At 43.8% G+C, this 16,552-nt stretch overlaps 1 protein-coding gene across 1 annotated transcript in view; it reads right to left on the reverse strand.

Annotated features, from left to right (window-relative positions):
• Nucleotides 1-3,155: 3,155 nt before the first annotated feature.
• Nucleotides 3,156-16,552, reverse strand: part of ALG9 (ALG9 alpha-1,2-mannosyltransferase) — a 34,506-nt gene continuing 21,109 nt past the window's right edge. The window contains exons 14-15 of the mRNA XM_049799804.1: nt 13,848-13,978; nt 3,156-3,408 (exon numbers count right to left, since the gene is read on the reverse strand). Coding sequence (XP_049655761.1) covers nt 3,285-3,408; nt 13,848-13,978 — 255 coding nt within the window. The 3' untranslated portion in view covers nt 3,156-3,284. The remainder of the gene's footprint in view (nt 3,409-13,847; nt 13,979-16,552) is intronic.

Genomic DNA, 16,552 nt, shown 5'->3' on the forward strand with positions numbered 1-16,552 from the left:
ACCCACAAGCTCACAAACCACAAGAGTTTATTTATTTTTTAATACAGACCATAAATTAGCTGCCCCAAGCGTGCCTCCTCACAATGAGATCATACATTTGCGTTAATTAGGGTCAAAGCAAAAAGAAAAGAAAAAAAAAATTGGAAGCCCCTCCCTCAGACTTGCTAACAAAACCAGAAAAGTAAACTACAAAATGCCTTTAAAAATGTTTTGTTTTGGATGCAGCTCCACCTTTTGGTGCACATCTGCATTCAGAAAGAAGATCTTTCATCCAGTTAAACCTGAGGCAGGCTGGCAATTCTTGCAGTCTCTTGCTCAGGACCAGATGCACATACTCCTTGGACTTGTACTGCTCACTCCATCAAGTCTGTTTATTTACTAGCAATTTTCTTGTTATTGATGGCTTATTCCTTCATCTCAGCACTGCACAGAATGCAACAGTCCTGACTTGTGAATTCTGAAAAGATGAGGGAAGCCTTAGCATTTCCTATCAGAAATCTCACCCATGGCTCAGTCTTTATGATGAAAACACCATTAGCAGCAATTTCACCTTCTTATTCCCAGTGCTCTCAGCTGGGATTGATAGTTTGCCTCTATGCTACAATCTGGGTGCTCCGTAGCACTATCCATGATGACAATTGTGCATTAGCAGGGACTAAAGGAAGAGAAGCCCTGGCTCCTTTACCTGCTGCCAGGAAAGCTGGTTCTGTGCCAAAGACACTAGATGAGAAACAACTTGCAGGCAGACTCCATGTGTGACCTTAAATGAGTTGTTGGGTCAAGATCTTTGCAGCACTGAGACTCCCAACTTCCCCCTGAAATCAGCATTAAAATGTGATCTAATCTTGCCAACAATGAGAATAACAACCTTCCCTTTTTCTGCCTCATCTCTTTAGCCTGCAAATTCTGCAGGTGGCAGGACTAACTCCACCTGTTTGCATGTTAAGCAGCAAAATGGAGTCCCTGCCTTGATTTGAAACTCTGGAACGCAAAGCTGTCCAGCTGTCCATTACCTGTAGTCGCACTTGCATTTATGACCTGGAACCAAACATTTGCTGCATTCCTCTGGAAAACATGAATAACTCCTAATTATTTTCAAGTTATCAGTCTCCCACCACCACCACAAAACAGGATTCAAACTGGAGAGGAAGGTGGAGCAGCCACAGTCATTCAAAACAGTTATTTACTGCACTGTCTTTTCATGTTAAACATGAGGTTATGGGCTATGACAGCATGGAACAGTCACACAAACAGCACCAGAGAGAGGTGCAATTGGTTCTTTAACTGCATTTGTTTATTTGATTTAAGGTCAGGGATTAGCAAGGGGAGAGGCAACAAGCAGGGCAAGAGTTTTGGGTTTGATTTACTGGCACTGTAGAGCCCTGTTCAACACATGTAAACTTTTATGAGGGGTAGAGACGGCTGGAGGGAGGTGGGGGGAATACTATGAGCACAGACACTACAGCATTGATCTGCAGTGTGACTCTGACCTTCCAGACCAACTCACCCAGGACACCAGTTGCTTGGCTGAAAACCTTGAAGCTCCACATTTGACTCTTATGAAGGGTGATACTTGCACAGGGTGAAATCCATCTCTCTGAAGAGAGCCAAGACTTAGATACCACAGATGGTTCCCTAAGCCTTCAAAGTCTGAATTCAGAGTCTCAGCTTCAAACTGCTGCTCCATACAGTGAGGGTGCAATGGAAGGGAACTGCATTCCCCATGCTGTAATCATCCAGACAACGAAGCAGCACACTGTTTGCTCTTATCGTGTTTTGCACTTCATAAGCTGTGTTTCCAATAGAGCACAATGCCGTTAAAAAAACTCCTCCTTGAAATGCAGGGGATTCAGAACACCTCTCCCTATGTTTCTGAAGTTTCTCTTATGATTCAGCCCATGCCTTGTTGCTCATCCAGTTCCTCCTGCTTTGCCCCAGTAGTATGATGTTAGCTAACAGCCCCATTGGTACAGCTTGCCCTTCCCACCCTGCTCAGCTGTTAACCTGCAGACTGGCCTAGAGATCTGCCAAGCACTGTGTTCTACACGTGGACCAACACATGTATCCTCATGTGTATCTGCATGTGCTTTTCTGTTTGGATCTCAACAACTTCCAAACATACAAATCTGCTTCCTGATCCACCTGCTCTGGCACTCTGTCACTGCACACACAGACCAATCTAATCACAGTCACAGTGGAGCATAGAGCACGTGCAGCCTTTCTGCAAAGGGAACTTCCTCTCTGCTCCATCTCATGCCAACCCCACAGAGTTCCAAGGATATGAGTGAAAACAAGTCCCTTAATCTATCTTGTGATACTGCATGCTCTAAAAATGGAGATATAATACATACAGCATTGCTCTGAAGCATATTGGACCAATGTAACACATACTGTCTATTCTGGGAAACAGAACTGAAAAAAAAAAAATAAATGCTTCTTCTCTCTGGATGATTCCAGAAATTTTAAGATGCTGTAGTTTAGAATTCAAAGGATATTACAGGTATCTTTAAAAAATTATTATAAGTAGCAAACAAACCCTTGGTTTCACAGAGAATAAAAATGCTCTGATCCCATATAAAACAGGTAATTGGCTTAACCCCTAAGTTTGGGGTTTTCTTCTCCCAAAAGCACAGGTTTATCCTTGAAAGTGTCTCCTGGACAGGGCAACTTTAGGCTATTTCTCTGTGGTGCACGCTACTTCATTCCTTGAGATTCACTGCATTTCAGTTAATTGTCCCTCAGGTGTTTTCCTCTTTTCCCCTTCCTTTTTCTTTAAAAAAAAAATTAATTTCCTAAACATTGTCACCTGAAAAAGTTCCCTAGGAAAAGGTGGGCACTACTTAAGCAGATGAGAACAGTAGAAGAGGGGGGGTGGGAGAGAGAAAGATAGAGGCTGAGCTGGATTTTCCCAATACCAGACTGCAACCTGGAGCAGAACCTCATACTGTCATTCCTTTTTATTTTCCATTTTTCTCTTCTGTGGTGTAATAGATAATAATACAGGAAGCAGCAGGGATAATACGTTCGTAGGTGGCTGCTGGATTTTCAAATGGTTTCTTACCAATATGTTCTGTGTAGGCAGAGCAGAGACCTGACACTGAGAACTGAAAGCAGATGATGCACCCTTTTTACAGCTGGAAGCTTGCAGAACAAAATCACTTCATGGGAAATCTTTATTAGTGAATCTTACAAGTGCAATCTTTCAAAAAGAGAACTGAAGATGGCTTAGGCAGCTGTCCAAGAGTCTCAGTGGATGCTTTTGGTTTTGTTGCCCAGGTGTGTTGCTAGCCTCCTGTTTTTTTCCTGGTTTGCTTCGACCTCCGGGATTTCAGAATAGTATAGTTTGCATACCACGTGTACTGTTCTGAGAGGAGAGGGATGTAGAATGCACGAAGCAGCTTTGAGGACCTGAAACCAGAAAGGAAAAACAAATCATCCTTAAAGCACTCATTTGCCAGTATGTTCGAAATGATACAAATGAGGCTTTGCAAAAGATTTGGGCTGGTGAGTCAGTGACAGGAGGAATGCTAATGGTTCAGGCATATGAAGCCCAGTCCCATTTTCTCTTTGTTGGTGGGACCAAAGCTGGTTTATGCCAGCATCACCAGTTTAAGTGCAGCAGCCTGCCCAGTTCTTCAGCTCACCCACGATCCATTCCAGTAGGATTAAGGGGGAGAGAGGGCAGGAAGGTGTTGTAATTATCGAAAGAAACTTAGATCTCAGATACCACTGTCCAAAAAGCAGACAGTACAACCCTGTGGGCCTTCGGTATCATAGACAGGCAGGCGTCCTGTTCCTCAGGGCACGCTATGAAGGTGAAAGATAGCAAGGCTGCATTTAGCTCCTAGCATCTCCTCTTTTCTATCCAATCTTTCTGGCTGCCTATTCCTCCACGCATGTCTGAAGGGCAGACAGAAGCTTTGATGGGTACTGGCATTTTGAAGTTTTGCTCTTGTGCTGATCTTCTGTTGAGAGTATTGAATTAAAGAGGGATGGACTGCTCTAAAGCCTACAAGGCAGTTTGCTGCAGGCTGCCAGCATTGACTCCATGCCCTGCTAGTGCTGGGAGCTGGCATTTCACAGCACTTTGCAACAATTGGACCAATGGAGTACTCAAGCATGGAGGGTTTAATGGCTGCATCAAATTAGTACCTTTTGTTTGGTTGCTAATTGCTGGAACTGTGCTAGCTAAGTACATTTTAAATGCATGTATTCTCTCACTAAGCAAACTAATAGAAAATCCAGGTTTAAATGTGAAGCGGACGAATAAAATGTCCTTCAGCAGCAGCACTGAACCTTGCTAGAAGCTTCAAAAATTTGAGCAATTTACTGAAATCTGGGCTGGGGCAGTCTTGCTTCCTCAGCATTGATGCTTATCTCTCTTTCTCTTTAAGATCAACTTGTTGGTAAACTATCAGCCCTTGACAGACATAAGTCTAATTCCATCCCCATAAAGCTTGGAACAGCAGCAGCAGCACTCAAATTTGATTTGCAGCATGCTAAGTGGTCAGGGACGGTACGCACATCCAGCATGTACTTGCTGGTCACTGCAATTCACACAGCTTTGCTGGTAACACAGCCAAGGTTCTGGACATCCAACTCTAGTCACTTTTTCAGAAGAAAGATGAATTGTGTTTTGTTTGCTTATTATAAGGCAACATTGGATATCTTTCAAAAACGCAGTCTAAAAAACAATGGCAGGAACTGCCACTGTGAACTACATCTCCCTGGAGGCTCCCAGGGTTCTTAGATAGCCAGCCTTACTGTAATTCATCTGAGAACAAGCAGCTCCTGATCTCCTGCAACTTGGAGTAAAAGACCGTCCAGTAAAAGACTGGTGGTATCTACTTGCATTGGCATAGCACCACTCAGCAGCAGGGTCCTGTTACTAAGATGCCATACAAGCACAAAGCAAGGCATTTTTCAATTTAAATGTTCCCTCTTTAGAAAGACAAAGTGACAGACAAAGCAGTATTCTTGCCACACTGGAGAGGGGAAACTGAGGCAGAAAGTATTGTCTAACCTCAGAGAGACTGAGCAAGTCCGAATGACTACAATTGACAAGTCCCACTTCTAACGGTGAGACTCTGCCTCTTTTCAACACCCAGCATCTTGTAAGCCTGCTTTTTGCCAAGCGCTCAGCTTGTACTTTAGGATATATAAATGCTGATTGCTTCACTTTGAAGAACAAAAAACTCAGTGATAATTCTTAGGCCCTTTATAAATTGCAAAGCACCCAGCAAAGTCCCTAAATAAAAGAATCACTGAAAATGGTTGCTCTTTGTGAATTCCCGAGGTGCTGGAATCGGGAACATGTTCAAAGCATGTTAGTAGCAAATAACTAGGCAGAAGATGGTAATTGTGGTGTATTCTGAACAAGGAACATTTTTTGCAGCTGTCATTTCCTTGTGCCTGTAAATTGGAGGTCAGTCCTCCCTCTAGTCACTAGAAGCAAAGGCATCCGTTTGAAAACAAGTGCTTGAGTTTCCTCCTCCATCCCTTGTGGCTAAAGAACATCATGTCATGGCTGAACTTACTCTGGCATCTCCTCCTCTGAGTCTAACCACCCACCATTGCTATCATGGCTGCTCTCTGTGAATGGTGTGGTTTCATTTCAATTCCCTTTAGCAAAGAAAAAGAAAAGAAAGAAAAACAAGAAAAAGCAACTGTGTTCAAGCTGCTTGGGATGCTGTTTAAAACAAGGAAAATGAAAAATAAGGTAGAGTACCAGCTTGCTGCTACATTGTAAGAAAGGGACAGAAACTAGCACAATTCCCCAGAGCTCTGGGTGTGTGCTTGGGTTAAGATGAAATAATTTGTTGAATTAGCCTTGTGTGGTTTAGCTCAGGGACAGAGAGGAAGGCAGATTCATCAGCTAAGGCTGAGGTCCCGAGTATACAGTCTGTAGCACTGAAAATGCTTTCAGTCACTCAGTCCAGTCATAGAGCTGCCTGCAGTCAGACAACAGCACCAAGTTCACATCCTCCCCTTGACCTGGATGCATCTACATACCGACAGTCTGCCCAGGCCAGCACTGTACGACACAGTGGGCACCCAATAATGGTGAGTCTGATTGCTGGTGCAACGGAACTCAGTGCGTTTATCCTCAGTGCTGGTGCCTCTCACAGCTCTGGAGAAACACTACTATCCAGTCTGTACTTCCTCTTCTTTATACCTTTTGAGAGGAACACTCCCTATACCTCTTACTTGTTGGTATTTTGAAATATAGGCCCAATACAGCTCACATGGTTGTGCTCACATGGTCTTTATGGCATAGGTGCAGAATATGCAGGATTCAGCTTTGCCTTCTAGAACAAAAGGATATTCCAGGTGCTGGCAGTAGCAAAAAATCTCCTTCCAAATAAGTCAGCTCAGTGTAACCATCCTGAGTTTGCATACAGCCTGAAATAACAACTGAGCAATGAAAGCTCTCCGCATGCTCTTAACTTGGCAACTCAGCCCTTATTAGCAGCAGTTTCAATGTCAGTGTTCACCGTTTCAGTTTATCTTAGCAGTGAAATGGGTGGGGAAAATACTATTGGTAAAAAGAAGATCAAAAAGGAGAGGCAGGAATGACTGATGGAAAAAAATACCAAGGGTGGAAAATAATGAGAAACACAGAGCAGGAAGATAGCTGCTCTTCCCACCAGTGGATGTCATACATAATGCCAAGGCACTCATGACAAATAACAGTACAGTGAATTCGTGTATAAAGGCCACAGCTGATCTACATTCCTGCACTCCTCCCCCAAAACAAGTACATGCTCCAAGAATGGAGAGCTGTAAATCTCATTCAGCCAGAGACCCCAAAAGTGAAGTTCACCCTGCTCTTCAAGGTGAAATGATGTATTACTCAAACTGTCAAGTCCACAATGAGTCCTTGGTTTCTACCAGATGTTAGCTAGTCAGGCTGCTGGTGCCATAGCAAAATGACTCTTCACTAACAAGACTTACAAAGGTGAAAAGGGAACAGTTTACATTGGTTCCAATTACCCAGTCTAAGGACACAGGTTAAAAAAAGGCAACAGAAAATATAAAAGGCATCTTAAAAATAGTAATGCTTATGTGCTCAGGTAATCACATCTCAGATATAAAAACATGAAACCCTGAATATGGCATGGTAAATGGTAGCACCAACATATCCACTCCACAGCTATAAGGTCAGCCTTTGTACTTGTTCAGCAGCAACTTTGTCACTGAAAAGAGACTCAGACTGGACACAAGCACAAGGCTGCTCTCTCTGCTGCTGGTAACTACGCAGTAACAAAACCCTGGATGCCTGCTCTCATCAGCAGCCATAAGAGAACCATGGTTGCTGATGCACCTACAGCTCAGGAGGTCATGACAGAGCTTTAAAATCAGACAGAGAACCTTTACCTCCTGTCACCTCACTTTGTCAGGCTCAGCAACCTCAGACAACAGATGGCACATGGAAAGGGTTGAGATGACAGATGACAGTGAATATATATAATGTTCTATTTGCATTTGATTCTAAATTTGTCCCCCAGAGACTGTACATGTGTGTAGCCTTAATCAGCAGAGAGCTCCCAAGCAGCATGTTGGTAGCAAGATCAAGGCCACAATCACTCCAAGCTGTGTAGCCAAAGGTCTAGTGCAATGCTACTGGAACATTGATGCTGCAAGTCTGTTTCAGTGGTGGGCTCCAGGCTGGAGCCAGGCAACAGGCAAATTCTTCCCAGCTCTTGCTGTGCTCCAGACATGAGAGGTATTCCACATTCCAGGGGGAGTCTGAATTCTTTGCCAGCTTTTTGGTCTCTAGTGGAGCAACTGCTGCAGCACCCAGAGCAGCTCCCAGTTAGGACAGAGGTGCACAGTTACCAGTAGGCCCAGCAGAGCTGGAACCACAGTGCCATTTGATGCTAAGTGTATTTCTGTCAATTACCTATTGGACTTCAGGAGAAAGCAACTCAACAGTCCTATTCTACAAATGCCAGTGGAGGCTCTTCTGGAACAGAAGCAAGGACTGCTAAGTGAAGATGTTCAAGTCCACCCTCCCAAGCTCATAGACTGACATGGAATGGAAGCAGTTAAATACATGTAGTGATGGGAGATTCTTCCTAACTGCATCTTGTAACGTGAACTTCTTACCACAGTGACAGCATAATTCAGAAAGAAGCATGAGAAAGAAGAAGAGAAGGGAATGGCAGAAAGAAGAGGCAGGAAGAAGGTGAATCTCTGCCACATGGGCAGGACCTAGTACCTTCTAGCTAAGGGCATACACAGGAAGCTCATGATCAAAGCTCTCTGAAAAACCATTAACATTTGTACTTCCTCTAGGTGTTAAATTTTGTACCAACCATGCACCTAAGAAGTAATTCAGCTACTTGTAAAACAAAAGTAGGGAAAACATTTCATGTAACATGGAGGAAAGCACCATTAAAGGGAATGAGACAGAGTCTCTTATCAAACCAGGGTAATGATATGCTAGAACAAGGTGACCGAATCATTAATTTTGCACTAAGAATAATTTTTTTGATGGAAAACCCAAGCGTTTGGAGCAAGCAGACAGCTCAGCCTGAAGAGCTGGAAAATATGTGCTCCTCAGTGGGGAGCTGTAATATATTTCCCCTTTTCTGTGCCAGATTTGGAGTGCTCAGCCAATATAGAATTAAATGGACCTTGGCAAAGCAGCTTCCTGAGGAGCATAATTAGCTGGTGGCTTGGAGTGCTCTCTAATTCAATTAGCAGCACCATTTATCAGAGCCAGCTGAGATTTACTTTTGCACTTGCTGACGTCAATGTGAGACTTGCAGTGAGTCCCAGAAGCCTTCAGTTCAGCAGGAGTGAATTGAACTGCTGGGGTCATTTATTTTCAAAGAACAAGAGCTGGAGTTTCATTTTGGGTGGGGAGGTGTTTGATGGCTTTTTTTTTTCCCCAAATGCTCCTTGCTCTGCAACCACTGAGCTGCAGACCTGAAATCTACACTGGCAGCTTCCCTTGCAGCTCAGTTCAAAGTGACACTTCTTCTGTTCCTCCTTCCCTTTTATAAAAAAAGCTGCATTTTCATAGTGTTTTTACACTTACTTCATAGGTAGCAGGGGACATTTCCAAAGCATTGTGTGGAAGCAGGTGCTGGATTTGAGACATGCGTCATTCTGCTGAGCTAGTGAGGGGGGGGAAGGTACATGCTCAGAAATGTGAGCAGCCTCGATCATCATAGGCGTTCTTGATGCATCTTCACTGACTCTACCCACAGACCTGTGTGTCGGACCCTGGGAAGAACTCTCCCCACAGATCTACTAGCTCGGGATCCTTTCAGCTTACCAATTTCTAGCACCTAACATTCTATTACAACTGCATTACTGCTGCTCTCCTGCAGCTAAACTCCCCAGAATGATAAATTTCTCAACTCTAAGAGAGACAGTGCTGCCTAGATTTGTTGTCTCAAGTTAAAACGGAACAAAAACACAGAAGCGTTTTTGCTGGGATTTCCATACCTTCTCTGCTATCAGGCCTGCCAACAACTTTCGGGACTACAGAAGTACTTGTTGCATCCCTGAAACAGTCTCAGGGCATCACTGATGCCCTCAGAGAACCTTCCAGCTGGACGGATGGCAACTCTCAGTGTCCTCCCTCTGAGGCTCTGCAGTGCTTGGTACTCTACAGACTGGGATAAGGACAGAAGCAAGCAAAGCAAGGGCTGACTAGCAGCAAGGGGGACTGCTGCAGCCATAGACAGAAAGACGCAGCAGTAGTACTTCCTTTGTAAATGAGGTTTTCCAATCTCAACAAAAGGACAATAGCTAATGCCTGGGTCTGCAGGGTGAGACAGACCCTCGCATCTCATTCAATTGCTAGGAGGCTCTGTGATTGCCAGTAGCTAACTCATCTGTCAGCTCCCAATCTACTGCAAAACTTGTGTCATTTCTCCTTTTGAGAATTGCTTGAGCCCCATTATTTTATGCAAGTCACAACTCAATCACATTCAGGGAAAAAAACCAAAGCAAACAACGCTGTCTTATTTTAGAAATGCTATGACGCATTCAGAGCAAGGAGCTCAACAGATTGATGAACATTTGCCACAGGAAACCTTTATATGGATGTTGCAGCAAAATTCTATTACTCAGATGCAAAACAATGCAATGGTATTTACCTGCCAGTGCTATTATGAACTTGAAGCTCCTCACTCTTTCATTCATTGCCAACAAACTCTTGGAGACAAGTGGGGAGCTAACCAACTTTTGTTCCAAATGGGAAACTTCAACACAGGGAGGGTCTAAGAGACCTGGACAGAGTCACAGGAGCACCAAGTTCCAGCTGAGCCCCTTAATCACTCATCCACCTTACTTCTTCTCCAAGGGCCAAATTACAGAAAGAAATTAAAAATATATGACAAAAATTATGAAGCAGGCAATCCAAAAAGAGCCTTTCGGAAATTTCTCTTGCTCATGCTGTTATGGATGGGCAGGCAAAAGGGGCCTTGACCTTGTCTGTAGCATCCAATTTTAAATGTGATACCTTTAAATGACACACCAGCTAAAAGCAGGGCAGATCAGACCTTTTATTGTTTGTTCTTTCTGCTCTTCACTGTACCATGAGTTGTCTTGGGAAGCTGTGCCCACTGCTATGCATTTGCCCTGCTAGGCAGGCCATGGTTCCTGGCTTACTGTTCTTCTTCAAGGGGAACAGAGAAATCTGTCAGACAAGCAGAGGGACAAGATGGGGAGACACTGCTGGTTCTCTCATCCCTCACATCAGTGGTACCCCCCCAGGTAAGCACATGCCCTCCTAGTCCTTCAGGAGTATTGTGCACTCAAGCTGCCCCACCTACCAACTGCTGAAGGGACAGAGCCCAGCACTCCAAACTGTGGGAGCTCTGGATGTACTGACAGCAGGGATGGAAATCAGATCTGCTGCTATGGCAACCTGGCCTCCTCCACTGGTGAAAGCACCACACCTCCCCTCTGCTCCAGCTGTGAGGCGTTGATAAGGAACAGCATGGAGAATTTCCATGCAGCACAAAAACAGGAGCAGAGGAGGCTGACAGGCGACACCAGCAGGGCTAAGGATCTGACTGCCTGATCTCCTCTTGGGACATGCTCTGCAAACCCTCTTCTATTCCAGTCTCCCACTAATGCAACAGCATCTGTTGTTAAGGTGGACACAGCAGCCAGAAAGATTGCCCTCCCTTCCCACCACCTTTAGATGATCTGTTCTAAGGTCTTGGTGATTGCTTACCCAGGTAGTATGCTCCCCTTTCCCCACCCCCAGTATTCTGTCTTTACACCTCATCATTACCAGGTTCAGCATGCTCTGAAGTTTCAGGATCTCTCTCTGACTCCCAGCTTCTCACAACAAGCTGCTGCTCTGTGGTAAGATCCTACCTTTGCTACAACAAGCCAAGCCATTACTTCCAGTGGTAACAGCCACATGTACTCTCCCTTCACAAGCCAGACATGAAGGACCACACACAGAAATTGACATCCGTGTACTAAGCGGGTTACCAGAGTTTGGCTGCAGGCTTGCAGAGATGCTTAGCCAACAAGAAACATACAGCTTGGGAATCTAGCTGGAGTTTAGATGATCTAAATGCAACACATAGTATCATGTATCAAATCAAAATGATTGCACAGGTTTTCACTGCCAAGCTTGGGACTAAGTTACCAGCCTCAGCAAGAAGTACTTTGACAGCATCTCCCCTAGAAGCACAGAGCTGCAACACCACAACTACCTATGTATTCAGCCAAATTCCTGAGAAGCCAGCCAGATATTTATGCTTGGCAGGGTGCAGGAGTTTAGCTGTAAATAGGGAAATTCCCTAATCCTATCAATTTTCCCTAATATGGAGGGGAAAAAAGAAGGAAGAAAAATGTGATAGAGTGACTCATATGGAAACAGCATTAAAGCAGTGAAGAGAGTGACAAGGACTCAGCTAAGCACTGAGCTATGCATTTGGCTCTAGCTTAACTCCTTGCACTGATTCCACTCAGCATTGCAGGCTGCAGTAGGGTCAGGATTGAGATGGTATCAGATATATACACACCTCACAGGAAAAATCCCCAGCCAAGTTAGGAACGAACAAAAAAGCCTGGGTGAAAGTGGAGGACTAGAAACACTTGTGTCCATCCTTTGGTAAAGCCTACAGTTGCAGACTCAACTCTTTCCCCACAAAAGGAGCAGATACACCGTGGTGTTGCTTCCAGACAGATGCTGGTTTGTAGTCAGCAACGCACAGCCTCTAAGGGGATGCAAAATGGGTTCAGAAGAGAGAGCAGTGGTATGTCTCTCATGAGCTTTAATCAAAAGCTCAGAGGCTATGGGTGGGGTTGAAAGTGCAATAATCCAAAAGCCCCATGAGGGAGACCAAATCTTTCTCTACCAAACATCAGCTAAGTACAGGAAAAATGAACAAAAGTGGAAAGAAGCCATGGAGAATCCAGGACATTCTGGAGAACCCTGGGAGATGTGCAGCCATACCAGAATAATTCCCTTTGCTTTCATTAGGCAGGCTAGCATCTCTGTGGCAGACAGCTGCTACCTCTGAAAGCACCGCTACCAAATTACATTCTCATGGTTAACCCAAGGTGTCTTAAGGCTCGTTTGGACCTGACTCAGTGCCTCTGATTGACTTCAAAGCAATTTAGATCAGGTCCAAACAATCAAAGCTTGGCTGTTCAGCAGAGGATAGCAAGATAAATCAGCTTTAAAAACACATGAATACGTCTTCAAAGCAGAAATGTACATTCAGGGGTATATGCTCTGTACAAGGAGTCCTTTGCAAAACTCTTATGCAGATGCTTCTATTGCCTCATTAATAAGACTCATTGGCCATCTCATTCTCTCTTCCTAAAGTCCTGCCCAAATATAACAGCAGGTCTCTTGGAAAACATAGTTCATGAAAGACCTTGCCAAGAAAACTTGTTTGTGTCAGCAAGCTGGGAACATTACAGCACTCTTGGGAGATGCTCTAACATTATCACTCTTTCTCACTGTTCAACTGCTTTTACCAGCCCCCTCCCTGGAGGGTCCTGTTACTAGGAAGGAATAAAGTCTCACATAGAAAATAGGAGGGCACTGAACCCTGTGTTAGTTTTTTACAGAGACTTTTTCCAGTCAGCCTCTCTGTCCTGTTATGACAGCGCCACAACCAGAGCTTTAAATGACTAAATAACTATCCCCTTACAGCTGAGGGTTTCTGTATTTGCAGGAATGTATTGACAGTTTGACAACCCCAATTCCACCCCTTTAGCCTGGAGGAGAGCAATTTCAATCTCTGCTTCTCTCAGAAATTCCTATTCAGACACACAAGCAAGTTGTTCAGTGAGCAGCTGAACTAATGAAGAATGGATTCTAACAGAGGTCTTTTCCATGGATTCTCTGATGCCTAATAAAAGTGTGACTTTGCTGACTTTTCACTCAAGATTGCCTCCTCTCTCTGTCTGTCAGCTTTCATAAAATTTGTAAGAGCTCATGCTTTTTGAGGCTGACTTACACCTGTCTGGAATTTGGCTGAAACAAGACAGCAGATCCAAAAGTCTGTTGGGAGATGACATACACCTCATTTCTTTAGAAAGCAAAACAAAAAACATTACTTCAGCAAGAAGTGCACAGGGAGGATTCTTTTTAAAAATAATCCTTCTTACTACCCTTCTGAGCTAGCTTCACCCTCTAAAGCAACCTAGGTCATAAATATTGCAAGTACAAGTCTGACAAAGGCTCCACTGTAGTGAGCAAGCTGCCTTTACTGGAAATTGGATTTCAAGCTGGTATTTGCCAATGTATCTTTCTTCCCTGTATATAGCTACTTCTGCAAGCAGATGATTGAACAGAATCATTCACAGACCTGCTAGCCTTTCTCCCTCCCTCTCAAATGTGTAAAGCATACCTGGAAGCATCTAGGAATGGCTTGTAAGCAATGGTTACCCACTCTTCTTTGTTGGAGGAATACCTTGGCTCCCTTGGGGTTTCAGCTGCTGTATCCAAGTCCACCAGATAGTGGCATTTGGAAATGTCAGTCTGCAGAAAGAAAGACAATCTTATAATTTATTTCCTGTAGGCTTCTGGTTGTATGTGTTCATTTATACAGGCTGTTACTTATCAATGAGAAGGTGGTTAAATTTCTAGCAACAGGCAAATGCTTCATGCAAGATACATGTTAAAATATTTTGAACGTGTTCAAGTAAAACCTTTATGGGGGAATGCAAGCTACCACTACTGCTCTGATCATAGGAGGAAAGTCCTAGGGTCCCCCTCTGAGGAAGCACCACTGCCAGCTCTCTTACTGAGGAACTGGCAAGTCACAGAGGGGAATTTGAGGCGGCAGAACCAATGCTGTTGATGTTTTTCCTGGTGGTTCTCTAACTAGCTATTAAAGACTTCTTACAATGCTGACTGCACAAGCTCCCCAGGCAAGACTTCACTATCTTTATTGTTAGAAAGGTTTCCTGATGTCTACACTGGATTTTTTCTGTCTCAGTTCATGCCTGTTCCTACTTGTTTTACATCATGAACAAGGAAAACATCATTTTCTTTGTGATAGTTTTTACATACTAGAGTTCTGTTATCCGAAGACGGCTCTTGTCTTTTCTACAACCCTAATTTACTCTATAGTCATGTTTTCTACCCCTGTGATCATTCTTGTGGGTCTTCAGTTAGTCACATCTCTCCTGAATACAGTGCCCAAAGCAGAATGTAGCACTTTAATGAAGGACTTTCTAATGCAGAGCAGCAAATCAACAGTTGCACAACATGCTCCTGTGGATATAACCCTCTATGTGGCTCATCTCTTTATACAGCAGCATGGCATTACTAAGTTGTATTCATCCAGTGACTCACTGCACCCCTGGATCCTTTCCTGAAGGACTTGTGCCTAACTGTCTCATCTTCAACCTACATTTATTCACCTAATTATTTCTGGCTAGTGCACTGTCCATTCTAAATTTCATCCCCCCCCCCTTTTTTTTTAAGATCCTTTCTCTAATTTGTCAAAATCACTTTGAATTCTAATTACATACTTTCTCTTACATGATTTTTTATTTAGTAAGTCTATTGCCTATTTCTCCTTTCCCCCTGCAAATCATTGATAAAAACTCTGAAAAGGACAGACCTTTGCAGTTTCCAGTACATCGTCTCATTCTGAGTGATCTATGGATAACTACTTCTATCACTACCGTTAACAGCAGTTCATGAATTCTGCCCCAAAGTGCATGCACAACAGTGAGAAGGGCACCTTATGTCAAGGCACATCCAGAGGAATATTTCTGTAGACCAGAGGAACACTAGACATGGGTGCTGGGAAGTGTACCAACTCGGCACTCATTTGTCATGATCATGAACTGTTTGTAATGTATAAACATCCAAAGACACTGCCAATTAACACCTTGTATAGGTGCTGTCCTGGCCCTAAAGAATGTACAGTCAAGTTCACACAAAAGGCTTGACCTACTGCCCAAGAAAGACAACAAAGTACACATAAGATCAGGCTGAGGGGAGCCAGTGCCTCAGGCTCAGGTTTATCCTCCTGTAAGAAATAGCGTATCTGCCAACTTTCTGCAAAAGAAATCCCCTCACTCACCTAATTTTTCATGCCTTCTTTGGAAGTCCTTTTAGAATCAGTTGCACGCAATTCCAGCACATTTGGCTCAGAACACGTACAGATCAATATGGGTTACCCACAAGGATCACAACCTGTTAACTCTGCAAGCCTCATGGTACCAGTCTTCTCATCTCATGGCAGGGCTTAAGCAGAATCATAGAAAACAGTAAGTAGTTCTGGTAGAGTAAGCTTGTTGTCTGGCACAAATTATGGTGGGGTTTGTGCATGAATAACCTGTCCTGTAGCACTGATGACCCTCACTGCCTCATTTGCAGCAGACGGACATCACATTGCACCTCTCAGACCATGTGAACTTGGTATCAGCACAGTCATGCCTTTATCAGCTGCCTATGACGCAAGTTAACTGCTCTGTCCTGACCAAAATGTTTGGCAACACCCTGCCAAATTATGAAAATGCATTCGAGGAAGCATTGGGAACATCACAGAAATGAATTATGTGTGTGACCTCCTAGATAAATGAGCTGCGGGCAATGTCCTTAGGAGACTCACATTATGCAACCTTCTCCTTCCTGCAGGGGAGAGTGCTCTTGGATATGAACAGGCTGTACTGTTCATTTATATGAATATCCTCTGTCCTTTCTGCCTAACAGCCCCCACCTCCTGCTCTCTTCTCCCCCCTCCTGACAGGTACCCCTACAGATGTGCACTTGAGCTGCTGAGGAATAAAAACTCTGCCAAGACAAATGTGAACTGTCATGTACAAAGAAGACTTGAGTTCCTACCAGGACAAATTTCCTTTTAATAATAATCATCAGATGTGAGATAAATTTCATACGAGATAGCCCAACAAGAGGCTACATTTTATAGAAACCTCTGCATTGAGTGTAAGAGATCTAGAGGAGAGGATAGGTTACAAATAAGGGCTGATGTCCTCCTGTTGAAGATCTAAGTGTCTTTAAGTGATCTAAGTCACATTGTCAAAAGTGAAATAATCCCAAGCCTAAATCCATGTTTAAATTGTACCAGGGTAGCTA

Source organism: Accipiter gentilis, chromosome 5 (assembly GCF_929443795.1).
Source record: "Accipiter gentilis chromosome 5, bAccGen1.1, whole genome shotgun sequence".
Lineage (NCBI taxonomy): Eukaryota > Metazoa > Chordata > Aves > Accipitriformes > Accipitridae > Astur > Astur gentilis.